Source organism: Labeo rohita, chromosome 16 (assembly GCF_022985175.1).
Source record: "Labeo rohita strain BAU-BD-2019 chromosome 16, IGBB_LRoh.1.0, whole genome shotgun sequence".
Lineage (NCBI taxonomy): Eukaryota > Metazoa > Chordata > Actinopteri > Cypriniformes > Cyprinidae > Labeo > Labeo rohita.
Genome location: NC_066884.1, coordinates 30,275,909 through 30,302,936, shown reverse-complemented (window position 1 = coordinate 30,302,936; position 27,028 = coordinate 30,275,909). Strand labels below are relative to the sequence as shown.

Genomic DNA, 27,028 nt, shown 5'->3' with positions numbered 1-27,028 from the left:
AATGCAGTCTTCCATTCGTCCCCCTCCTTGATCCTGATGAGGTTGTAGGCACTTCGTAAATCAAGTTTCGAGTAAATGGTGGCTTCCCGTAGTTGTTCTAGAGCCGGGGAACTAGAGGCAGAGGGTACCGGAACTTTACTGTAACATTGTTAAGTCCACGATAATCAATGCATGGTCTCAACCCACCATCCTTCTTGCTCACGAAGAAGAACCCCGCTGCAGCAGGGGATGTAGATACCCGGATGAATCCTGATTCAAGTGCCTCCTCAATGTAGTCCTCCATAGCTTGATCCTCCATCCGAGACAGCGGATAAACTTTACTTTTAGGTGGCATGGCGTTGGGCAGTAGATCGATTGCACAGTCCCAGGGACGGTGTGGAGGTAACTGCGTGGCTTTTGATTTGCTGAAGACCTCAGATAAATCCTGGTAGTGATCGGGAATAGTGATTTTTACCTGGGTATCAGGGCTCTCGACGCTTGTGGTGAGACATGGTTGAGGTTGAGCGAGAAGACAGTTTTCCATGCAGAATTGTGACCAGTGAGTTAGCTCCCCCTGGAACCAGGAGATATCAGGATCATGGATGGAGAGCCAGGGGAACCCGAGGATGACCTCGTACTTAGGTGAATCGACCACATACAAAGTGATATCCTCATGATGCAGTAATCCAATCTGTAGTGTTACGGTTCTGGTTTGATGGTGGATGCCGTGGTCGATGAGGGTGTCGTTGATGGCTTTAATCTGGATGGGTGGTATGCATGGTTGAGTCGGGATATTATATTTCTGGACGATGTTCTTGTTGATGAGATTCAGTGCAGCCCCAGAGTCAATCATCGCTGTAAGATCAAGATTGAGAGTATCAGTTCTTATGGTAACCGGCAATGTCAGAGATTTATACTGTAATGACGTGAGATCTTTGATATTTACCCCTGATGAATTCTTGGACTTGAGGGAACATCCACTGCTACGGTGGCCTGGTCCACCGCAGTAAAAGCACAGGTGGTTTAGACGACGTCTAATCCGTTCATCCTCAGATAACCGTGAAGCGTTGAGTTGCATGGGTTCGGACGGTGGTTGTTCCGTTGCATGATCACAGGTTGATGACATATGCCGGTTGCTTTTGCTTGAGCGTTGCTTGGGTGACTGCCTCATGAGATTGTCGATCTTGATAGTGAGGTTGATGAGTTCGGAAAATGATGAATTCTCTCGTCGGCAGGCCAGCTCGGTTTGCAGGTCGATATGCAAGCTGTTGTAGAAGATAGCTTTGAGAGAAACATCATTCCATCCACTCTGAGCCGCCAGAGTACGAAACTCAACTGCATACTCCGCTGCTGTACGGTTACCCTGTTTAGCATGAATGAGTTGTGTCGAAATATCCCTGCCCCCTGCGGGATATTCGAACACTTCTTGAATCTGTAGCAGGAAATACTCGACAGATTTCTTGAGTTGAGAGTCGGCATCCCATACAGCTGAAGCCCAGTCCAAAGCTCTCCCTGTGAGCAGAGTCATCAAGAACGCATATCTCTTCTCCTCAGATTCAAAACGGTCTTGTTGATATTCGAAATACAGCTTCACTTGACGAACAAAACCTTTGCATTGCTCAGCCGTATCGTCAAACTTGTTAGGAAGAGCGAAGCTTACCGTTGAAGGCATGGGAGGAGGCAGAGATCGTACGTAGTGCGTCAGGTGTTCGTTGACGGACTGTAGCTTAGCGAGTTGCTCCTGATAATTCTTTAACAACTCGCTCTGGTAAGCGAATGCTGCTTGCAAGTTGGAGACCTCCGCTGGATTCAGGGTAGGCGAAGTATTCTGTAACGATGACGCTGAGGCGGCGTTAGAATCCATTTGCGGAAGTTTATTGCAAACAACAGAAAACATACACGTGTAGCCAGGCAGTGGGTCGATAACCAGAAAGCAGTCCAATCTTACAACAGTCCAGGGGTAATCCGTAAACGTAGTGATAAACCAGGCAGAATAGTCAAACCGTAATAGCAGTCCACACAGGCAAACAATCCAATAAGGGAAATCCAAGAAAACGGTAGTCAGAAAACAAGGCAAAATCATACACGTGTAAGCAAAATAGGGTAATCAGAAAAACGCTCGGTAAGGCAGGTTAACTGGCAATACTTCGCAGTGAGTGAGCACATGGTGAGTCCTTAAATACTGCCAAACAGGAAGTGACAGTAGAAGCAGCAGAGGGAGCGTGCAGTCAGTACTCGGGAGATGGCTCCCTCTGCTGGCGTGGCATTACACAGAGTTTGTCTGCGTCCTGAACAGTGTAGGGTAGATAAGAAAATGATCTGCCGCCCACGGTTGATTTTGATATTCTAGGTATTATCAAATTGTCAGAGTTTTGAGAACGCAGTGGACGTGAAGGACTATAATGCGATAAGAACTCGCTCAGGTAGTGAGGAGCTAAACCATTCAGGGCTTTATAAGTAATTATATATATCCTGTGTGGACCACATATACATACCCTGAGCTTACCAATTGTTCTTTGGTTTTCATGAGAAAAAATACATTTCCTGATTTTAAGTGGTTTAAATAATTTAACCCTGTAAGGTTGATTTTAGGGGTTACTGAGGTTAAGGGTTTAAAGGTTGGGGTTAGAGGTCATGAATCAGAGGTCATTGAAAAAGTTGACCTGGGCTGAGGAGCAGGTCGGATACTTGGCAGGACATCCCAACTGGACGTTAAGCTGTCATGTGATGAAGATAAACAATCAAAAACAATCACAAATAAACATGATCAAAGAATGGTATGATTAAGAAGAAAACAGACATACAGTATAAGACAATCTAAATTCTAATAATTAAGTTTTCTAATTCATGAATTCTGAATCAGGTGTGGGATTTTTTAACCACAAATTTAGAAGAAAATGCTAAAAGGATAGTTCACCCAAAAACAAAAACTCTTTAATTACTCACCCTCATGTCATTCTAAACCCGTAAGACCTTTGTTCATCTTCAGAATACACATTAACATATTTTTAATTAAATATGAGAGCTTTCTGACCCTGCATAGACAGTAATATAACTGAAATGTTCCCAGGCCCAGAAATGTAGGTAAAATAGTCCATGTGACATCACTGGTTCAACTGTAATTTTTCTAAGCTATGAGATTACTGTTTGTGCGCAAAGAACACAAAAATAACAAGTTTATTCAACAGTTCTTATCCTACGTATTCTGCAGCCATTAATAAGAGTCCCACGCTGCATGCTTGTAAACAAGGTGCAGTGCATACGTGTTCTACGTCACCAGCACCATGTGCACAGGTTTCTGGGCCTGGAAACATTTTAGTTACATTGCTTTCTATGCAGGGTCAGAAAGCTATCGGATTTCATTAAAAATATCTTCATTTGTGTTCAGAAGATGGACGAAGACCTTATGGGCTTGGAACAACATGAGGGTGAGGGTAATTAATGAATTATCATCTTTGGGTGAACTATCCCTTTAATAATGGACAGTTATCTCTTTTTGTTATCGCATTTTTTAATTAATTTAATTACAAATAATTTTTCTAACAACTACAAAGGCTTTAGGAAGAATGTGTTCGAGTGGAATGTAAACTGTGTTTGGGCATATTGTTCTCTGTCAGTTGTTTTAACTTGGCTAGCTCGTTTTATAAGAATCCTGTAATTTGTTTGTATTATGTATTGCTTAATTCTTTTATATTTCTGGGCCTGTATTCACAAAACATTTTATCTTACCACTTACCATTTTATCACTTCTCCTAAACAGCAGTAAAAGTTTTTTTCTCTTAAAACCTACTCACAAAGCTGCTAAGACAAGGATATAATCAAAGGAAAATTGGGAGTTGGGATAACCAGCAAAACCAAAAAAGATGTGTGGGAAAACATATGTGTGCAAATAAATGCAGCATGTATTTTAAATTGCCGGCAACAGACATTTTAACCCTGCTGAAAAAAATTTAAAATAATAAAAACCATCACAGAATTTGTCATTATTTTACTAGTTATATTGGGAATTGTGGTAACACTTTACAATACGGGTGCACAAATATGCATTAATTCATGCTTAACTAATGCAGAGATAATCATGAGTTAATTCAGTTAAACTCATGAAGAACTAAACCATTTATTAATAATTACTTAATCAGCAACAATGAACATTCTATATGATTCATAGATTAAGTAATCAGTAAATTGTTATTAGTTAAATGTGTCATAATGTATTAATTCCCTAATAACTTATTTTATTAGCTAATAGTGTAAATTCATGTGTTAATTACCACAATGGGTTGAAGCCATGCATTTCATCTTCCAGTTGTCTGTTTTAATTAATCATTAGCTATGTTATGATAAGGCACAGAACTATTAACTAATTGTTAAGTAATATGTCATTGTGGTTATGGATTTAGAATTAGTTAGTTAGTCATGTGCCTCAACAAGTAAAGTCATAACAATGATATCTTTGCAAATCATTAGCTAATGATTAATTAAAGCAGACAACTGGAAGTTGAAATGCATGGCTTCAACCCATTGAGGCACATGACTAACTAATTCTATATCCATAACCACAAAGACATATTACTTAACAATTAGTTAATAGTTCTGTGCCTCAACAAGTAAAGTCACAACATAATGTTACATTTGCAAATCATTAACTAATGAGTAATTAAAGCAGACAACTGGAAGTTGAAGTAAATAGCATTGACCACTGTGGTAATTCACATATGAATTTACATCATTAGTTAATAAAATAAGTTATTAGGGAATTAATACATGATGACACCTTCAGCTAATAACAATTTATTGATTACTTAATCTATGGTTCATATAGAATGTTCATTAGTTGCTGATGTAGTAATGATTAATAAATGGTTTAGTTCTTCATGAATTATAAATTAACTTGTGATTATAAGGCATGTTTGTATTTTTTACCTGTTTGTTTTACCGGAATTGTATTGGTTTTAATGGTAACTGCAATTTGTGCAATAGTGCCTGTTGATCTCTACTGGTAATTGGTCACCTTCTATTGGTGGCTTGTTAAAACCACTAACTAAATCCTAAAAACATGTTTAATGTTTAAAAGTTGATGGTTTGTAATGGTTTTTGTAGTTAGAATTTTTATGATGGTGTCCGGAATATGGACCTGTTTTGTTGTTTTTCGTTTGTGTGCCCTTATATGGTCATGTTCTGTGCACCTGTGTTCTCCCCATTAGCCCATGTATTTAGTTCCAGTTTGTGAATTATGTCTTTGTTGGATCTACCAAGTTGTGTACGTGTGCCTTTTCTCATTCCTTTTGTGGATTTACCCTGTACTTTTGGATTTAGACTGTTTTGCTTATCCAAGTCTCTGGCATTCCTCCCAGCACAGTTCATGACAGATGGTTTGTATTGTTTTTGTTTGTTTGTTTTTTGCCTTTTTTTTTTTTTTGCCTTTTTAGCAGGGAGGATAAGCCTAGTTTGTGATTTGGTCTTAGTGACTTAGGAGTCCGCTTCACTACTTCTAACATTTCTCAGATTTAGGAGCTCTAAAATACTTTGTGAAATACTCTTAGAGCAAAAATTTAGGAGTCCTAAATTTTGACATATCCATGTTTATAAGATTTTCTCCTAAATCGGCAAGTTTTGAGCTACTTTTAGCCTAAAGATGTTTTGTGCATACGGGCCCTGATGTAATTTCTTGTATTTATATTTTTAAATACAAATATAACCAATTATTAGGCCACCTTTGCTGTATATTTGGTTTGTGGACTTGTTTTATGTTTAATCTAATTAGAAATGTCTATAATCAAATGCTGCTTTGCTGCCAGTGTGTTTTGAACTGAACAAATATGATTGTGTGTAACAATGCATGTACAAAAGCTACTGAAGATCAGTCTTTTAAGATTCAAGAGAGATGTGTGGATTGCTAAACATTCTTACCGAACCGTTTTCACAATAAAGCAGATGATAACAGCCAAGCCTGTACATCCACACAGAGATCCAATCACAATTGCTGCGATTTCACCTGAGACAGAGGCAAGATGTTAAGTTTCTCAAGAGAACTATAAGAACTGAGCAAAAAATTAAGCAAAAAGATCTCTTCTTAGTGAGTTAATTGAAAAGATAATGATAAATGCAACAGTTTGATGCATAATATTGAATGTTCAGACAATAAAGTGATTAATATAATAATTAGTATAATATGAAATGTTTCTCACCTGCAGTATAAATTTTAACTGAGACTGTAGAGAGGATCAAGGTGAGAGAAAGATAAGTTAGAGACAGCATAAGCACTATGCTAATTCAAACATTCATAAATTTTAAAAATTAAAAATTTCATTTACACAAAACGATTAACCCAAAATGACGATTCTGAAATAATTTACATTAATATTAAATAATATAACCCCTTATATAACTGAGTCTTCTAACTGCTTTGTACTGCTTTCCCCACTCAGGCACACACTCACACAGGCTTACAATAAACTCTGTGTTCACAAGAGATTTTGAAAAACTAATCAGCCATCATGTAAACAAAGAGCACAGCTACATAATCCCCCACCCCCAACCCTGTTCTCTCTCCCTTTCCCTCTTTCATTCTTTCTTTCTCAATCCTACCAGGAATGGAAGAGGACAGGACAGTTCTGCGGTTAAGTGGCTGAGTGGTGCGGTAGTTATCCTGGAGAGCAATAGGCTTTGGCCCTTCTGCTTTACTGGAGTACAACGCTGTCTGTAATTTCAACAGCTAATATGAGAAGAGAAGAGAACATGACAACATTTATCGTGCAGCCAATGTCAGATTTTTTTTTTTTTCTTTTCAAAAGACAAATTTGCACTGCTTGCGCTTTTACTTAGTCTCCCTGTACCTGTGAGTGAGAGATTTTAACTCTTTCATTGAAGATGGTCCAGAGGACACTCTGGTGGCAGGGAGGAGTAGTGAGTGAGCCGTTGTAGCGGAAATATTGGCTAAGGTTATCAGGCAGCAGTGACTCTATGTCAAATGCAGGTATTTCCACCTTCTGGCCTAGAATAAATTAAACAAATCTGATTTACAAAGTAATCCAAAAGGCTGATGCACAATAATCACACACATACACGGACATGCACACACACATGCCTGCATATCTGATGTTGCCCAGATAGTTAAGAATACTACCATATCCCTGATTAACCTCCTTGCCTGCCTGAGAAAGAATACAAATAAATTCTGAATGAGATACAGTTTGAATGGAAATTTAAAAAAAAAAATATTATGTGAATATTAATAGGTTAGAGTAAAAGCAGAGAACTCACCTCAATTAGGATTGCCAACACAGCCAGGCCATTCTCCTGGGTCTTAGCTTCTGACATATTAGCATACATCTCTGTGTTGTAATGGACAATATGGAGCTGACAGAAAAGACAGAGAGTGTGTCTTTGAGTTGTAATGTGATTTGGCATCTTACAAAAGATATTTTCCTTTTATAGATTCACTAAATTCTGTGTCAATAGCTGATGATATGGGAATGCACTTATATGTGTTTTTATTGTTTAAAACCTTAATAGGAACACAACATTGTATTGGCTGATGGCACTGTTGTGGCTCCCTGAGACAAGTCTGCCCTATCTGACACAGAATCATATAAAACCAAAACACTCACATGCAAAAGAGAGAAACAAAGTCAGCTCATTCTTATAGCCACAAATTAAACAAAACTGGTGTTTCAACAGCCAGTTTTGAATGGAAATCCTAACTCCTTGTGGTGCTGGTCTGAAAACGAGGTGTGTTCAGGCACATTATTGGTGCGTTGTTATTTCGTTGTTATTACGATTACTGCCACTGACCAACTAAAACATTCTTAAACACAATTCCTGGAGGGCCACAGCTCTGCACAGTTTAGCTCCAACCCTAATCAAACACACCTGATCCAGCTAATCAAGGTCTTCAGGATTGGCAGGTGTGAGTTGGAGCTGGTTGGAGCTAAACTCTACAGAGCTGCGGCCCTCCAGGAATTGAGTTTGAGACCTCTGAACTAAAACCTGGTCTAAAGTCAATGGCGCAGTATTTATTACATTTTTTAATCTATGTATTAAAACGCATGTTAGTAATATGCACCTACAGGCAGGTCCACAACACACATACATTCTGCTTATTACACACAAATGGCCGTGCAGCAGCACACAAACATGCCAGATATTAAAAATGAAGTGATTACAATGTAATCACTACTGTCCTGTGGATGGTTTCCTCTCTGGAGAAACATTCAGTCTTTGCTCTTGCAAATTCCGCCATGTAAATAGCAAATCTGCCATGTCGCCACTGGCATTTAAAGGGAATGGGAGATGAGACTCTGATTGGTTTATTGCACATTACACCCAAAACACACCTATGACTCATTAAGGCTCAAGCACCTGACACCTCTCTCTGTCCATCTTGCATCACAAAGACTACTGCCAAATATAAGTTCTTCAAACCATAAAATACAATATTTGTCACTTAACAAGCTATTGTTTTGGGCTGAGAAAACTGAAATGAACTACATTCAGAAGTGTAGTTTCAGTTTTACTGACCAAGAAGTATGTCATGGTGCCAATTTGGCTGAGAGACCATTGATCTAATGGATGTTTACTTCAATATTCAGTTAGTACAGAAACACATGAAGTTTCTTAGGTTTGTTTTTGGGGGCAAAGCTTATTAAAGCCATTCATATGCTGACCTTATCAACTAGCTGACTCTAGCACAGTGTAAAGATTTGGTGTGTCAGTGTCAAGACTCTGTTCTTGATCAAATGTGAGGTATTAGCTTGAGGATGGATCCCCGGAAACCTGTTCTACTGCTGAGTTTATAGGGTTAGCATTTGACTCATACTCTGTGCAGGTACAGCTGTCTCCGGCTCGTGTTCTATCATTTTGTCTGAATTGCCTTTATTTAGTGATCTTCATATCCATCCATCTCATGAGAATTCATATGTATTTTGCACAAAATGTGGTTCTACAAAATGTGCATTTACTTTTCTTTATACTGTACAATTTTTTAATAAATCGCTATGGCTAGGTTTAGAGGTAGGAGTAGGATTAGCGACTATAAAAAAAAAAATATATATATATATATTGTTACTAAAATGGTAATTTCCTTGCATATTTCGGTCTATTATATTTTATGACTTTTTATATTCTCTACAAAATAGGTAGGTTTTGGTTTGGGGGTAGGTTAAGGGGTCTAAAAATCAATTATCGATAAAATGATGAAATTGCATTGATACTATTGATATCTTAATGATATAAATAGATTCGTACATTTTTAGTTTTTTTCTTTTGTTAGCTAAAAAATATATAGTCATTTCCATATTTTAAACATTAAAACACGTCCAAATTGTATATTTCAGCATTCAGTGACATTCACTGGCTGTTGGCCTGTTGTAAAGTTTTCTAGATGGGGGACCACATTCAACAATTTTAGCATACATCCCGGTATGATTTATCCCAGTATAACAAAAGGAAAAGCATTAAGACTTGAAACATTTTAAATAAAGGTAATTGTTTTACCAAGTTCAAGATTGAGGATTCCCACAAAACTATACTTTCTGGAAGCCTTTTTCAAGAAAAAGAATTTTTTTAATTTCAGTAATAATGTAATTAACAATTGAGGTATACAGTGCAACAGCAAAAACTGTTAAAAAAAAAAAAAGTTACATTTATTTATACCAGGGATGGTGAATGTCGGTCCTGGAGAGCCGCAACCCTACAGAGTTTTGCTTCAACTCTAATCAAACACACCTGAACAAGCTAATCAAGGTCTGCAGGCTTACTAGGATGCTACAGACAGGTGAGTTTCTATTAGGGTTGGAGCTGAATTTGCTGAATGTGGTGATCTGAAGGCAGTTCAACATGACCAGTGAACAGTTCCTCTCTCAGAGTGAGTGGTGATGCCCATATGTGACTCTGTACCACAAAACCAGTCATAAGGGTCAATTTTTCAAAACTGAGATCAATACATCATCTGAAAGCTGAATAAATAAGCTTTCCATTAATGTATGGTATGTTATGATAGGGCAATATTTGGCCGAGATACAACTATTTTAATATATGGAATCTGAGGGTGCCAAAAAATCTAAATATTGAGAAAATCGCCTTTAAAAAGGCCAAATGAAGTTCTTAACAATGCATATTATTAATCAAAAATTACGTTTTGATATATTTACAGTACGAGATTTACAAAATATCTTCATGGAACATGATCTTTACTTAATTTCCTAATGATTTTTGGCATAAAATAAAAATCAATAATTTTGACCCACACAATGTATTTTTGGCTGTTGCTACAAATATACCCCAGCGACTTAAGACTGGTTTTGTGGTCTAGGGTCACATATGTATATAAACACCACTAACCACTGCAAACTCTTATAAAAACATGCTTCTTCAGTGAGTGTCCATTATGAAACATTTACCAGACATGTGACCATACTGAAATGTGCTCATAAAGCTATCAGACTAATTTCACACTAATAATATAGGACTTGCACGTGTCTATTCACAAGTTCGACTGCCCATCCAGTCCTAATGGTTAATGGTAAACGAACTTGGCTTGCTGTCCACAATGGAGGCTCGAACCCGAGACTCGGTTTGAGCTCAGAGTTCAAACCCCCCATTGCAGAACTATCTAGAGGGAAAATAACAGAAATAGAGGAGGAGATGGGGAGATGGAGGAATGCCAGAAGAACTGACGCTGGGAACGTGCAATGAGTGCTGCTTATATAGGCTCATAATGATAATTGACAAGCCTGAATGTTTGGGTTCCTCCCGAACCTACGTTTGGAACTTTCACGAGTTCGCCTGCCCATCCAGTCCTGATTGGTTAATAGAAAACGAACTAGCAAGCTGGGAAAACAATTGCGAGTAGTTTTGGTGATGCAAGTTGAGAAAACTTTAATGGATTCAATCGCTGAGAGAAATCGCCGCTCTTGCAAAAATAGAAGAAAATATATGAAGTTCAGTCAGGGGCTGCAGGAGTGCTGTGCAAAATCACTCATGTTGCAGTGAGGAATGGAAGTAAGTATGGCATCTGCTGCAAGAGAGGTGGGAGAAGTTATTGCTGCAGAGGTGAGAAATAGAGTTTAGTATCATATCTGCTCTGCAACCAGATGGAGCAGTCACTGCTGTGGCAGTGAGAAATGGAAGCTAGAATAAAATCTGCACGTGGGGGAAATCACTGTTGTGGCAGTGTGAAATGGAAGTTAGTATGACATCTCTGCAAGAGAGGAGAGAGATCCCATAGCTGCTGCAGAGAGAAATAGAGGTTTTTGTGACATCTGCTGCAATAGAGGAGGGAGATGCCCCTGCTGTGGCAGGGGAGAAATAGAGATTAGTATGGTATCTGCTCTGAGACCAGTGGGAGAAATCACTGCTGCGGCAGGGAGAAATCACTGCTGCGGCAGGGAGAAATAGAAGTTAGTATGATGACTGCTGCAAGAGAGGAGAGAGATGTCATAGCTGCAGCAGAGAGAAATAGAAATAGAGTTTAGTATGAAATCTACTGTGGAAGTGGTGGGAGGAATCACTGCAGCAATAATCTTCCCTTGTCACTGCCACAGTAGTGCCAAAACCTTTACTACCCCAGCAGCCGCGATTTCACCCTTCGGTAATTATTTGCTATAGACTTTCTCACAAGGGAAGATTATTGCTTGCAGCGCAAGTGGAATGGACAACTCGCTGCTGTGGCAGTGAGCTGTAAATAAAGGTTAGGAGGCTGACTGTCCTGGTGGCTGTATAGTCTTCTCGAGTTGGAATCGGTTTAGGCAAGTCTGCAATACTTTGGAGTGCTGACATATCGGCCAAATCCAGCGGAGCATGTTCAAACTCCTTAAGATGACTAGATGTGAAAACACCTGGAGACAGGCAGAAGTGCCAAGCCATCGGTGAGGGTTGGGGCTGCCATGTGGGTGGCTGCAAAGAGGGTGCAAAATAGCCACTCAGCTGATGTAGGTGGTGGATAGCTTATAAAGGGGGGGAAGAGGCAGGCGCATCTGTGGAGGCAGCTTCACGCCAGGGCACTTCTGATAGAAAGATTGCAAGGAGAAAAGAGAGGTATGCAGGAGAGCAGCCAGAACGGTTCCTTGTTCACTTTGGAGACAAAAAGAGGAGGTAGGAGAAAAAAGAAGGAGCGTAGATGGGTGTGTTTTGGGCGAGCGAAAGTAAAACAGCAAAAGGGGCAAAGTATTGAACAAGGAGTGTCTGTTTGCTTCTAACAACGGCTTTGCTACTTTTACCACTCCGCTGTGGTGACCCCGATAAAGGTAACAAGCCGAAGGAGGGAGAGAGTTAGTTGTTTAGTTTGGTAAAGTTTCTAATAAAGAAACCAACAACTTTAGATTACTATGTAAGAATTCATATGTTCACATTTTTTGAAAATATTTTGCTTTTTGAAAATGTATCAGTGTAAATGCCTAAGTTTGTTATTATTATTATATTATATTATATTATATTATATTATTATTATTATATTATATTATTATATTATATTACAGTGCCTATAGGAAATCATCATACCCTGTAAAAAACCTAACCCTTTTTCACATTACACCCTGGAAAATAAAATAAATTAAGTCTAACTTCACTGTAAAAAAAAATCCGTAAAAATACAGTACAATATACCCTAATAATTACAGGAAATTTTCCGTTTTTGGTTTTTACAGGTGTTTTTCCGTATTTTTGAATTACGATTTGCATTGTGGGAACAAGAACGTTGGTGGCTTACATAGGCGCGAAAACAGTGAAGAGAAGACACGGAGAGTTTCTCGGTCAAAGTTTCAGTTTAATGTCGGCTTTCGAATTTGGAAAACATGTTTTTCATATACTCTTCGTGGTAAACGAGTTAAATGTCACATAAATTGTTTACGTAAGGTTAACTTAGTTGCTGTCTCGCTTGTTTGGCAAATGAACGTCGGAGCCGTCGCACTCAACATTTCTCTGCATATCGTCAGACATCTTCCTCGTGGAGTTTTCTGCCAAATGAGGTAAGTTTTGACCTTTTATTGTCTGTTTTACACACACACAGAAGATAAAATGCAAAACACAAACTAATTCGGTAACGTTACTAGCAAGCTGTCTGTGAAGCGACTGTAAACAGGCGTCCGACGCGCGGTAGCCGCGCCAGAATGCCGCTTCAGGTCAGCGTGACAGTAACGTTAGCTCCTCAAGTTATCTTTATCACTTTAATGGATAAATGCACACGACATTATGTCAAAATGACCGTTGTGTTTCTTTCGTTTTCTTTTTTAATGACAGGACGTGATTGCTGCTGTACTGTGAATCTCAAGCACACCTGCATTCTTATCATGGGTTTGTATTCTGTTTTATTAACAGTTTTATTTAACATAAGTGTTAAGTATCAGAAAGAAAATCGTTATTGAGTAATTTATTCTGTTGACTTTCACAACAATGTGAAGTTGTTTGCTGTTTGATGGGTCGGAAGCCACGTCACAACGTGCTAACCTTAACAAAATGATTGGATTGATTACTTTTGCATGTTATTATCCTGGTGTGTATAAGGTGTGTTCAAACTGCTTGTCATTATGTATATGGTAATTTTGTAATGTCTTTTGTGTTTAAGGTGATGGGCAGTTCAAGATTGCTGTCGTTCAAGAAGTTAATGACCACTGTTGAGGTTGTGAGCTACAAATACCCAGAAGAGGCGGCACTTACATTGGAGTTCATACAGAAGTAAGCAACACATATGTTATTAAATGTGTATCTGTTTATTTAATTGAAAATAATGAAGTATATTGTAAGACACAGATGATCTGACAAGCTCATAAGACAGATGTAAATGGAGACTATTGGAAATGTAAGTTAAGCAATTTATAAATAAATATTTTAATTGACAAGTATTAGGGTTAGCAGTTATTTTAATGAACTTGAAATACTGTATGATCGATTTTCCATCTCCAACCTGCATGTTACTCTGTAGTTCAGTTTCATTCATTTCATTTTTATCATTATCCATTTCTTTTAGAGTTTTCCTATGAAGAAATCCTAAATGAGGGTTGAGATGAAGGAAACCAAGTAGGTTTGTATTCTATTTCATTTAACATTAGTGTTCAATATTGAAAAGAAAATAGAGTCTTTGAGTCATTTATTCTGTTGACTTTTACAACAATGTGAAGTTGTTTGCTGAACACGCCTTCTTCAAGGTGTTCAAAGATGCTTGTCATTATGTATATGGTCATTTTGTAATGTCTTTTTTGTTTAAGGTGATGGGCAGTTCAAGATTGCTGTCGTTTGAGAAGTTAATGAACAAATCATCTTTCCTGTTGGGGTTGTGAGCTACAAAATACCCAGAGGAGGCGGCACTTACTCTGGAGTTCATACAGAAGTAAGCAACACGTATGTTATAAAAAGTGTATGAAGCATTTGGTCGTGTTGCTGTTTATTTAGTTGAAAATAATGAAGTATAATTTAGGACACAGTTGATTTGACAAGCTCATATGACAGATGCAAATGGAGACTATTGAAAATGTAAGTTAAGCAATGTGTAAACAATTGGAAAGTATTATGGATTGCAGTTGATTTAATTAACTTAAAATACTGTATGACTACTTTTCCACTCCAACCTGCATATTACTCTGTAATTCAGTTGAATTAATTTCATTTTTTTGTCATATCCATTTCTTTCAGAATTTTCCTGTGAAGAAATCCTAAATGTGGTTTGAGATTAAGGCAACCAAGTGGCTGTGCATTCCTCCAAGACTCTTGCATGAACAATTTAAAAAATCCATGTAATATTTGAGTTTTTAAATTGAAAAAAATGGCACTTGCATTAAACATTCAGTTAAATGGTAAATAATACATCCCCTATAATGAATTGCATCAATTCGATGATATTTCTGTTATAATGAACTTCAAAATTCTGTTGTCAAGCCACTGGAGTCACATACTTTATACCTTTCTGGACCTTGAAAATGGTAGTTGCATAGACAATCAATAGAGGGACAGAAAGTACCCAGATTTAACTAAAAAATACTCTTAATTTGTGTTCTAAAAATGAATGAAAGTCTTATGGGTTTGGAATGGTATGAGTAATTGACTGAATTAGCATTTTTTTGTGTGAACTATCCCTCTAAACAATATTGTTTTCTCTTATAAGAAAAAAAAGTTTTGAATCTTGACTGTTTCTCATTGTGACGTTTAAAGTTTGTGACCACTTTTTAGTACAACACCTGCATTGTACAGATGCTCATGTTTTCTTTTTTTTTTTTTTTTAAATTGTCTGTTACTGTTTAAAGCTAAACTGTCTTTTACAATACAGCCATTTTGCCTGAGTTGACACATTGTTAAATGAATTGAGTATTTGATGCTGTTTAGTCCTAACCCACTTAAGGCAAACAAAAGCCATTGAATGTCATGATCGGGGCTGTGGGTCTCCCCTCAGCCTCTCGAGGTCGCTGTTCCCCTTGCACTGCACTCCCCTGATTGTTCACGTCTGTCTTGTCATTTGCACTGATTACGCTCACAGCTGTTCACACTCTGGACTATTGTATAAGAACTCTCACTTCTCATTCCTGGTTAGGTCTGCATTGTCTATTGTCTTCGTGTGTGTTTCTGTTCGGTTTATTTTTGATCTGGATTCTAGTCGTGTTGTGCCGTGTTTGGCCTTTTGGTTTATGTTTATTTGTGTTTTGTTTAATTAAATTATCCTTTCCTGCATTTGGACCCTGACCTCTTTTCTCTGTACATCCACCGTGACAGAATGCAGACCTCAAAGATGGGTCCAGCGGGGAGGATTTTTTTCGGGGAGGCGAAGCTTCCCCGTTTGGCGACGGCGACCACCCGCTCTGTTCCCGACACGGCGGAAATGTCCTTTGAGGCGGCGTCGGCCGCCCGTTTCGAGCTCATCTACGCCTGTCTGGCGGGGATGGACGCCTGTAGAGCCGAGGCTGCGCAGATGCGGCCCTGCTTTCTGGCGGAGGCGGAGACGCTCTTCCTCGGGCAGGCGGCGGCGACCGCTCTCTCTGTTCCTGACGCGGCGGTGACCGCGCTCTCTGTTCCGGACGCGGCGGCGACCGCTCTCTCTGTTCCTGACGCGGCGGCGACCGCGCTCTCTGTTCCAGACGCGGCGGCGACCGCTCTCTCTGTTCCTGACGCGGCGGCGACCGCTCTCTCTGTTCCTGACGCGGCGGCGACCGCTCTCTCTGTTCCTGACGCGGCGGCGACCGCGCTCTCTGTTCCGGACGCGGCGGCGACCGCTCTCTCTGTTCCTGATGCGGCGGCGACCGCGCTCTCTGTTCCGGACGCGGCGGCGACCGCTCTCTCTGTTCCTGACGCGGCGGCGACCGCTATCTCCTGTCCGGACGCGGCGGCGACCGCTCTCTCTGTTCCTGACGCGGCGGCGACCGCGCTCTCTGTTCCGGACGCGGCGGCGACCGCTCTCTCTGTTCCGGACGCGGCGGCGACCGCTCTCTCTGTTCCGGACGCGGCGGCGACCGCTCTCTGTTCCGGACGCGGCGGCGACCGCTCTCTGTGTTCCGGACGCGGCGGCGACCGCTCTCTCTGTTCCGGACGCGGCGGCGACCGCGCTCTCTGTTCCGGACGCGGCGGCGACCGCGCTCTCTGTTCCGGACGCAGCGCCGACCGCTATCTCCTGTCCGGACGCGGCGGCGACCGCTCTCTCTGTTCCTGACGCGGCGGCGACCGCTCTCTCTGTTCCTGACGCGGCGGCGACCGCTCTCTCTGTTCCGGACGCGGCGGCGACCGCTCTCTCTGTTCCGGACGCGGCGGCGACCGCTCTCTCTGTTCCGGACGCGCCGGTGACCGCTCTCTCTGTTCCTGACGCGGCGGTGACCGCGCTCTTTGTTCCGGACGCGGCGGTGACCGCTCTCTCTGTTCCTGACGCGGCGGTGACCGCTCTCTCTGTTCCGGACGCGGCGGTGACCGCTCTCTCTGTTCCTGACGCGGCGGTGACCGCGCTCTCTGTTCCTGACGCGGCGGTGGCCGCTCTCTCTGTTCCTGACGCGGCGGTGACCGCTCTCTCTGTTCCTGACGCGGCGGTGACCGCTCTCTCTGTTCCTGACGCGGCGGTGACCGCTCTCTCTGTTCCTGACGCGGCGGTGACCGCGCTCTCTGTTCCGGACGCGGCGGCGACCGCTATCTCTGTTTCTGACGCGGCGGCGACCGCTATCTCTGTTCCTGATGCGGCGGCGACCGCTATCTCCGTTCCTGACGCGGAGGCGGCTGCGCTCTCTGTTCCTGACGCGGCCCTCACCGTGCCTTCTGTTCCGGACGCGGCGGTGACCGCTCTCTCTGTTCCGGACGCGGCGGTGACCGCTCTCTCTGTTCCTGACGCGGCGGTGACTGCGCTGCACGGGCCTGGCCCGCCGTCCCTCCCCCTGAGTTGCCTTCCTCCGTACCTCCTCCCTCCAGACTTTGGGAACGTCTGGAAGCCGTTCCGTAGGGAGGGGGTACTGTCATGATCGGGGCTGTGGGTCTCCCCTCAGCCTCTCGAGGTCGCTGTTCCCCTTGCACTGCACTCCCCTGATTGTTCACGTCTGTCTTGTCATTTGCACTGATTACGCTCACAGCTGTTCACACTCTGGACTATTGTATAAGAACTCTCACTTCTCATTCCTGGTTAGGTCTGCATTGTCTATTGTCTTCGTGTGTGTTTCTGTTCGGTTTATTTTTGATCTGGATTCTAGTCGTGTTGTGCCGTGTTTGGCCTTTTGGTTTATGTTTATTTGTGTTTTGTTTAATTAAATTATCCTTTCCTGCATTTGGACCCTGACCTCTTTTCTCTGTACATCCACCGTGACATTGAATGCACTTTTAAGAATGTTTACATGAAGTAAAAATAAACCATGTTCAAATTTGTATATTGTGCTGGATTTATTTGCTTTATGTATATATAAATATATAAATACACCATTAAAACAGAAAAAGTCCTGTTTTTTTACCGGTGGCAGACTGAAAATTAACAGACTGTAAATTTACGGTACAAAGTCCAGGTAATGAGCTGCCAGTACTTTTTCCGTATTTTTTACGGAATTTTTTTTTACAGTGTTTTTTGAGCTGCATGTACACATTATAACCCTCATTAATCATTAAAGTAAAAATTAATCAGTGAAACGTCTGGTTTGGTAAAGTGATCAGCCCCTTAAAGTATACCATTATAAACTTGCTCAGGTGCAAGCAATTAACTTCCAGATTAAACACCAGGCCCCACCTGACATCAATAGTAGTGGTGTTGATTACTTCAGAATAAAACAAGCTGTTTCTTGAAGATTCCACTGTTAATATTGCATTGTATGGCAAAGAATTCATCATGGTTGGGAAAGTGCTTTCAAAAGACCTCCAGGATAAAGTTGCAGGCACAAGTTTGGAGAAGGCTACAAAAACATTTCAAAGGCTTTAGCAGAGTACTGTTCAGAGCATTATTAAGAAGTGGAAAGTGAATGGCACCACCAGCACATTGCCTAGATCAGGCCATCTGTCCAAAGTGGAAGACAGAGCCAGGAGGACATTGATAAGGCATCTTTAAAGGAGTTTGTTGTTGTTGTTGTTGTTGTTGTTGTTGTTGTTGTTGTTGTTGTTGTTGTTGTTGTTGTTTGTTTTTTATTATTTTGCAGAACTGTTGTGTTTCATTTCATTGGTGTGATTGTAAGACCAAAATTGTAAATAAAGCTGTAAAGTTATATGGAATGGGGTTTGATTTCAGGCTGCATGACAAATAAAGTAACAAAGGGGTATGATGATTTTCTTTAGGCACTGCATTTTGTTTTGTATTGTATTGTAAACTTAATAAATAATTGACCTAAAAATGAGAATTCACAAGTAATATCTGCTTCATGAGCGCAGCTGCTCTCCCCCAGCTGCGCTGACCAAAAACACGATTGGAAATGACTTGCTGACAACACAGGTTAATGTTCATTGGTTCAAACAACTGTGATGTTGCATTCTCTTCTAAAATGTTTGCTTTTTATATCTGATGTCTGTGATTGTGTTTAAATTATGTGTAAATATTTCCAAGCATTATGACGGTGCGATTTCTCTGTAAGAAATGTGATTGTTGACATATTTCTAAAAAAAAATCTAAAATGCATGTTTGTATCAAAGTAAAATAAATGATAAATACTTCTTTCAAATGGAATGAAATGGCAAATACTTTGAGTGTGTTGTTCATAATATTTATTTTTATATAAAACAACAGAACTGAAATTATATCATGTTTATAGGGCTGCACGATTAATCGAATGCGTTTATGAGGCGCGCTTAGTCAGTAAATCACTGACAAGATACGCCAAATCGCGCTCATAATCGCAGATGAATCGCATTCGATTATGAGCGCGATTTGGCGTAGCTTGTCAGTGATTTACGGCTCTGTGTATTAATTGCCGCTCCAGCTGAACGCACGTGATGGAGCTTTACTACTAATCAAAGTACCGGCTTTACTGACTAAGCGGGCCTCATAAACGCATTCGATTAATCAGCAACACAGCGCATGAGGGTGAATAATGTAATATTCACCTTTGATCTTGTAGGTATCAGTTCTACTTTGAGGGGTCAAAACTGTCCGTCTTGACTGCACTTGTTTCACTCTATCCTTCATTGCTGCCACCTACTCTCACCTAAATTTCAAGCAAGGCTATGCTCATTAAAAACGAGCCTAATGTTTATGCTCAGGTGGCTGAAATGTCCGCCCAAAAGAAAAAAAAAAAAAGAAAAAAAAATTGAGGGAACATTGTTCTTAAATGGAAGCTATATGGGTCCTGGTGCAAGACTTGCAACATGGACCCAGTTCACTTCTGTTGGTTCAGTGCTTTAGTTTAGAAGTGTTTTTATGCAGCCACAACCTTATTAAAGTCCACTTCCAAAACAAAGATTCATATATAATGTACTCATCTCCTTGTCACCCAAGATGTTCATGTCATTCTTTCTTCAGTCATAAAGAAATTATGTTTTTGGAGGAGAACATCTCAGCATTTTTCTCCAAAATGCAGTTTAAATGTGGGTTCAAACGATCCCAAATGCAGTTGTAAACAATCCCAGCCGAGAAAGAAGGGTCTTATCTAGCATAACGATCGGTTATTTTAAGTCATACAATTTATATACTTTTTAATCTCAAACGCTCGTCTTGTCTTACTCTGCCTGGACTGTGTTTTTTGTTCTGGTTCATGACAGTTAGCGTATGTCGAAAAACTCCCATCTCATGTTCTCTCTCAACTTCAAAATTGTCCTATATCACTGTTTTACCTTTTTTGTTAAGGGTGTTTGATCTTCTTTGCATGTTCACTTTGCAAAGACTGGGTTGGTACTTCTGCAGCGATGTAGGATGATTTTTGAAATGATTTTTGAAGTTAAGGGAGAAAATACGATTGGAGTTTTTTGACATACCCTAACAGTCTTGAGTCAGAATACACAGAGTTCAGGGAGAGAAAAGCAAGTATTTAAATTGTATTTTTTTAATGAAAATAACCGATCGTTTCACTAGATAAGACCCTTCTTCCTCTGGGATCGTTTAAAACTGCAGCCAAGGAATCCATAGCATCCATTACATCGAGAAAAATACAGAAATATTTTCCTCAAAAAACAATTTCTTCACGACTGAAGAAAGAAAGACATGAACATCTTGGATGACAAGGGGGTGAGTACATTATATGTGAATCTTTGTTTTGGAAGTGGACTTCTCCTTTAACTCTTTTAGTGTATGTGTCAGCAATTGCTGTTGAGCACTTTCCAGTTGAAGGTGTTCTTTGGTAAGGCATTCACTTGTTTTATGCATGAGATGAGACTGTTGAGACCTTTCTATCGCATTTGTGTCTTGGAAGAACTCACTAGACCTCTATTTGAAACACTGGAATGAGCCCCTGGGAGGTTCCTGACTTCATCTGTAGGCCTTAAAGCAGGGGTCTCCAACCTTTTTTCATTCGAGAGCTACTTTTTTTTTTTTTTCAAAAGTGAAAGTGGCTGAGAGGTACCCATGTTATACAATACTTAAATCTCTTAAATAGGCCTAATGTATAATTCCAAACTGTTATGCATAATATAACATGGTAAAATACATGTTAAAATGTACAAAAATGTTCAAAAAAATGTTCAAAAAGTACTGATACAAACACTTAAATCATTTCAAGTTTTATGTTGAAAACCAACAAAAGAGACACTACGCACTTTTGGTATGCATAAACATTAACATTAAAAATTAAATATTAAAAATGTAACTTAAATTCACAAAAAAGTAAACATGTTATCTACTGACATGTATGACATGTTAAAATAAAGTTTCTAAAAGAATGAGTCAGAATGCTAAATTATATTTTATCTGCTCCAAACAGTTCTACATGAGCTAATATGCTCAACAATCCACTGTTTGACAGAAGGTGGCGCATATGGAACAGAAATAAAGCTATTTCCCTGGTAACTGCTGTAAACAAAGCAGCTAAACTTTTGAGCACTGCTTTTTTGCGCATTACAGGGTGAGAAAATCAAAATAAATCCCAACGAAACTTTCCTAAAGACAGCTGGTTCCTCCTTATCCCTTCAAACAATTAATTAAATCATACATTCTTTTATATAATTTCTCTCTTTTTTACTGTTACTCAACTTCTAAACTGTTACTATTAAAACGATGAACTGAAATAAAATATTGTATCACTGTTTTCCATTACTGTAAAATGTTTTATAAATGAACTACTTTTAACTAAACAAATAATCAAATAACAACTGAATGGAAATAAAAACTGTTGAATTCTCATTTTTAAAAGTATTTTAGATTTGCAATGAATTGGTTAAGCAGCTTTACAGCATTACGGATGGGTGTCTCAGGTACTGTTCCAACTGTACTCGACAAGTGTCTTTATGTGTTTATGAGCTAACTGTGGCAAATATGACCTAGTTATGAATGTGAATAATTATTAATATTTTAGTAGACAGGTTAAGGAAATGTCATATGAAAAATAATTTCTTTTCAATCCCTAGTTTTGGTGTGGTAACAGAAAAAGCAAAAAGTGTACCAACTGTAACCGGTCTACCCTACCACAAATTTTTCAAACTACAATAATCAGATACGGGTTTAATGATAATTAAAATACTAAACGGGATAATTAAAATTACCTCACGGCCGATATGTCCGATATAAGTTTTACATACTTATGTCGGACAATGTAAGTTTTACATACAGAAAACGTTGTCAAAATGATCCCTGTTCACACAAATCTGCAACAATGACTTAAAATGCTGTATTACATGTCAGGCCAGTAGTTGGCAATGCCAGTTTGTAAAGAAAGACTATGTGCCTGCACACCATGTGCATTTCTATAGACTGAATACACAATACGCATGTGCATGACATCACCGTTTTCACTAATTCACATTTTCGTAGTTTACGATAATGGTATCATTTTCAAAAACATGCACTTTGAGACCCATTTATAAAAAACGTTTTGATGTTTCTCTCATCTAACACACCTAATTCAATTCAGCAGCACAGGGCCCCCTGCCTTTCCCCCCAGTACTGACAAACCCTGGTAGTATGCTATTCTGAGCATACAGTCAAATGAAAGACATGAGTACATGATCTATTAATGAGAACAATTTTTGAGCAATGCAATAATCAGTGTAATGACTGGCTGGAGTTGGAACTATATTTGAAAGTTTACATTGAACTTATTGTGTAATGTAAACACAATTACATAGATACACAAGCACACACCTCTGCTGCAGTGCTCTGTCCATTAATGGTGTGTTCACTTCCTGTAGCCATGCTCACTTCGCTACCCCAGTGCAGGTGCAGCTGTACAGCACTATAATGCCATGGCAATCCAGCCACGCCCATCCAATGCGGCAATGTCATCTGCACTGTGTGAGAAAACAAGAGAAAGGTTTAAGAGGGTAAAGAAGTGGGTCATATTTAGCAAGCAGTACTTCACTATCAGACAGTTTAATGCTCAAATTGTGTTACAGTGATGTAGATTTTAGTCACACTCAAATGTATGAATGTGCAAAGACATTTGTGAGTTTTTAAGTGTGACTTAAGAATCTAAATTATTTTTCAGGCCACATTATAAAGATTATTTTCTAAATCGTAATATATTCATACCTTATAGTTACAAAATAACTTGAATTTGCTAAATTGCAACTATGAGGCATAAAGATATTTAGATATTATATACATTAATATCATGTATAATATAAAGTGGCTTGAAACCATGTGTATTGTAAAAGCACTTAATAGTTTCATAGTTTCTGTCTGTGTCTGTCTTCTAAGTCTAAGACCATTTTGAATGTGTAAAGAAGATAAACTTACCTGTATGGCCATTATTGTAAAGTATGAATGGCCTCTTCCCATGCTGGTTGTATCCCAGGGGCTGCACAGGGATTAGTGTTGGATCATACAGTGTTTGCGATGTGTCCACGTTTATGGGTGACTGACTAGAACCACCACAGTCAGGAAAAAACTCAGCCCATTCTGGCTGTCCCACAGCACCTAAAACAACCACAAAAGGGTGCCACAGCAAGGTGAATGTTGGTGTGGGATTCAATTAATAAAAAAGTGTGTAGAATCATTAATGTTACAAATGCCAGTGTTACAATGTTTGTTTGACTGTTTGTCATGTTTTGAAAGCTTATAGTGAAGTATTAGCTAAGTGTTAAGTCATGCAAAGTTAATGAGGAGACACGTGGTTACAAAAGCGTAGACTACACACACACGTTTTTCAGTGTGGAAATATTCTGTAGTGAATTTAGACATTAAAATACAAAGGGCAACATAAAAAAGTGACGAAAAAAGCTAAAAACATATTTGTCTTAAAAGCTTTAAAGCAAATTTACTAAAAAAAATATTTTCATTTTAAATAAAAATTAAAGAAAAATTTGCAAATGAGTCATAGTGTTTCAGCATGGTGCTAAGTCAGTTCTGTGTACACAGGGATTAGAGGCCCACTCAATCTCACTGTTCACCAAGAATATCCCCCCCCAAACCCCTGTTAAACTCCAAAAAGTGGGCAGGGGGTGGGAGAGTTGCTCTCATTGATCTGTAGTTGCCAAGGAGATCTCTATGACAACTGAAAGACACATACTCCAGACTACTGCCAGTTTACCTCTTGCATGCTTCCCCAAACACGGACAGAGAACAAAGCATCACCCAAAGTAACTACATTTTGTTCAAAACTAATGGGTTGTCACAACAATGGCACAGTCCTGAGAATTCGTGTGAAATGCATGTGTAATCGGTACAAAGCTGCTTTTTCAAAGAAGGCACTGGTTGCAGATTCACCCATATTATTTTACCTTTTTTTAAATTTTTCTTTTAGATTTGCTGGGCCTTTTGTGTATTTAGTGCTACACTGATTAGGTCTGATTATGTAACAGTTTAGCACATGCAATGCAAATATGGCTGAACGAGCTTTTCCAGAGGACTTATTATGCCAAGAATGTCACAAGATCATAAGAGGTAGTCCCAAAATGGTATTACTTTGCAGGAAAACACTACATTTTATATTTTTATATAAATTAATTTGTATTAATAAAGAAATAAGTCTTGGCTCAGAAGATATTTGTATTTGTGACATTTATGCAAGTGTGTGGAATTTTGTAAATTGTTTAAAAGTTTAAGAGCCTGATCACATACTAAAAAGCGTTATTAACTGAACTGTACAGGTAACAAACTGAAGTATGTAAAATTGTGTTTGTATGTATGAATTGCAGTGCAAGAGCAATAGCAGTCTCTTATTCTTCATCATGCTGTTCTTTTTTATCAAATGAAAACACTAATTTAAGCTCTGTACTATGTACTACTATATGCAAACTATTACACCTACTGAAACCTCCTCTCTTTCTCTTTTATTCTTTCGCTCTCAAATTCCATGTGACTGTGCTGCTACTATTGAACAGATGAATTGGAAGTAAAACAGTTTGAAAACAAAGGAAGAAAGAAAAAAAAAAAACCTGAGAGACAAAAAAGGTAAGCTTGATGAAAATATCTAATGTTCCTTTTTCATTCCCAGCTATGAACCAAAGTAATTTAAAAGTATATGCTATTATGCAGGTTACAAAATCACAAAGAGTGAGTACTACCTGTGTATGTCCATTCTTTTGCTAGAGAGAGAGAGAGAGAGACAGAGAGAGAGAGAGAGAGAGAGAGAGGAGGGGGAGGGAGGGAGAGAGAATGCAAAGGTTACAACAGATTCCCCATGTATTTCAAGAAAGACAATTTTTGGACTCAATTAAATTGTAACCTAATTATTAAGCCTTACTTACAAACAAGACCATCAGTGACTAGTACATTAGGGCAGTTTAATTATATAACATTTAAAAGCATTAAAAAGCAAACAGAACTATAATTCCTATAACTTGCTTATTTCATCTGTGTTTAGTAACAATTATCACCATAACGTGTTACAACAGGCCACTGCATTAATATTACATAGATAATCGAAGTCTTACCAGTTCTTGAGCACTCCACACACTTATAAAAGAGAAAAAGAGCCACTGTTATCCAGACAAGGTCCATGCTTTTACCCTCCTTTCCACAGGTTACACACACTCAAACAATGAAAAAGATATAAACACACCAGTACACTAGAAAAAATTGTTGAAATGGTGGAAAAGTCTTAACAGGTTTATAGCAGAACAACTTCAAAAATGTATCCGAAATGTTCACAAAGAAAGAATAATTTGGGTTCCTTTTCTGGATTGAAATGATTTGGTCCAGTGAGCTGAACTGTGGAAAAGAGAGCCCATCACATGCCACAGAAGAAAGAGAGAGAGAGAGAAAAAGAGAGAGAACTGAAAGGAGAAAGGGACAAATGAACGGGAAAATCACTTGTTGCTGGATACTGAAAAATGTGTATGACACAACTAGCTGAGGGGGGAGGACTGAGGGGAGCAGGAAACCCTGACTGAAGGGGTACTGAGGTGATAATAAAGAGAGAATGAATAGAGTCTGTGAGAGGGAGACCAGAGCTAGAGGACAGAAAATTTGGGGCATGAACTACCAAATAGTCAATTTCATTGTGCTGTTAAAAATTCATATAAAAAAAAGAATGCTATTCTAAAAAACGGACAATGATATGGTAATGAAAGATGAGATGAGTAGACACTGATTGAAACAACTTAATTGACTAGGACATGCCATTTGGAAATTTGAATTTGAATAAAATGTAACTGGAGCAAATGCATCTTAAAAAGGAAATACATTTTTGTTGAATATGAAAATAATGTCTCTACAAAGTTTAGAACGTCTGCTTTCAATCCCAGAGTTCAAATACCTAACTGAGCGCACTGCACGCCTTATTGCACTTGATTATTTAAACGCTGGAGGGCAGTAAAGTCCATCCTTTACAGGTTTTTTTTTCAGTCGATTTGGCACATTTCTCCAAACTCAAGTCACTGTTCTCAAAGCAGTCAACACAGCTAACTGAACACGTTGTAATAGATTGTAAATTTTCATTAATTTCATACAAATCACAATGCATGCAAATAATTTTCTCAAAACAATGTGCACAAATCTCTCAAATGTTTTCATAATAGTTAATACAACCAACCAATACTTAAAAATATCTGGAAAAAGCAGTTGTAGCTCCTTTTATTAGTTTTACACAAATCACAAACATTTATGTACCATTTGTCCAAACACAGCAAACAAAACTCTGTAATTGGTCATACATATTTGGCCCCAAACTAATAACTATTCACTTAATTACACAGACAACACAGGAAACCCAGTTTTCCAAATGTTTACACATTTATTATTAAGGGGAAAATAATATACAAAAAAAGAGAAGAAAACAACGTTTAATATTATATATATATATATATATATATATATATATATATATATATATATATATATGAATGTAATAAGAATGTAGTGTAGATAAATTTCATATGTTAATGGAAAGCAAGATCAATAATTCAGTCTAATTCATGTATACAACACACACACACACAGATAGAGAGTTATTGGTGCTAAAGGTGGCACAGACAGATTTTGAGTTTAAAGGGGCAGTTTTCCACACAGGTGATATGTGTTGAATAACTATTTTTTTTATTTCATTTAGATATAGACAATATACTGTATATGTATAAAATAAAACTCCCTGTTGAAGAA

The 27,028-nt window shown here is 39.0% G+C and overlaps 1 protein-coding gene and 1 long non-coding RNA gene across 4 annotated transcripts in view; one reads left to right on the top strand and one right to left on the bottom strand.

The window, feature by feature from the left end:
• ca14 (carbonic anhydrase XIV) overlaps nucleotides 1-25,724 on the bottom strand; it is a 95,171-nt gene extending 69,447 nt beyond the window's left edge. For 2 of the 3 annotated variants that reach the window (XR_007829475.1, XM_051132420.1), the window contains exons 1-11: nucleotides 25,363-25,724; nucleotides 24,994-25,014; nucleotides 23,225-23,404; nucleotides 22,631-22,776; nucleotides 7,243-7,338; nucleotides 7,067-7,133; nucleotides 6,816-6,973; nucleotides 6,568-6,694; nucleotides 6,168-6,191; nucleotides 5,890-5,974; nucleotides 2,643-2,696 (exon numbers count right to left, since the gene is read on the bottom strand). Coding sequence is in view for 2 of the 3 variants with exons in the window: in XM_051132420.1 (XP_050988377.1) it covers nucleotides 2,643-2,696; nucleotides 5,890-5,974; nucleotides 6,168-6,191; nucleotides 6,568-6,694; nucleotides 6,816-6,973; nucleotides 7,067-7,133; nucleotides 7,243-7,338; nucleotides 22,631-22,776; nucleotides 23,225-23,404; nucleotides 24,994-25,014; nucleotides 25,363-25,429 (1,025 nt within the window). In the remaining variant the exon portion in view is untranslated. The remainder of the gene's footprint in view (nucleotides 1-2,642; nucleotides 2,697-5,889; nucleotides 5,975-6,167; nucleotides 6,192-6,567; nucleotides 6,695-6,815; nucleotides 6,974-7,066; nucleotides 7,134-7,242; nucleotides 7,339-22,630; nucleotides 22,777-23,224; nucleotides 23,405-24,993; nucleotides 25,015-25,362) is intronic. The other variant, XM_051132421.1, reaches the window with a different exon arrangement.
• On the top strand, nucleotides 12,568-15,193 carry LOC127179134 (uncharacterized). The gene is made up of 6 exons (XR_007829478.1): nucleotides 12,568-12,944; nucleotides 13,216-13,269; nucleotides 13,541-13,650; nucleotides 13,943-13,992; nucleotides 14,181-14,302; nucleotides 14,605-15,193. It is a non-coding gene; the product is annotated as an uncharacterized LOC127179134 (long non-coding RNA).
• Nucleotides 25,725-27,028: the final 1,304 nt, after the last annotated feature.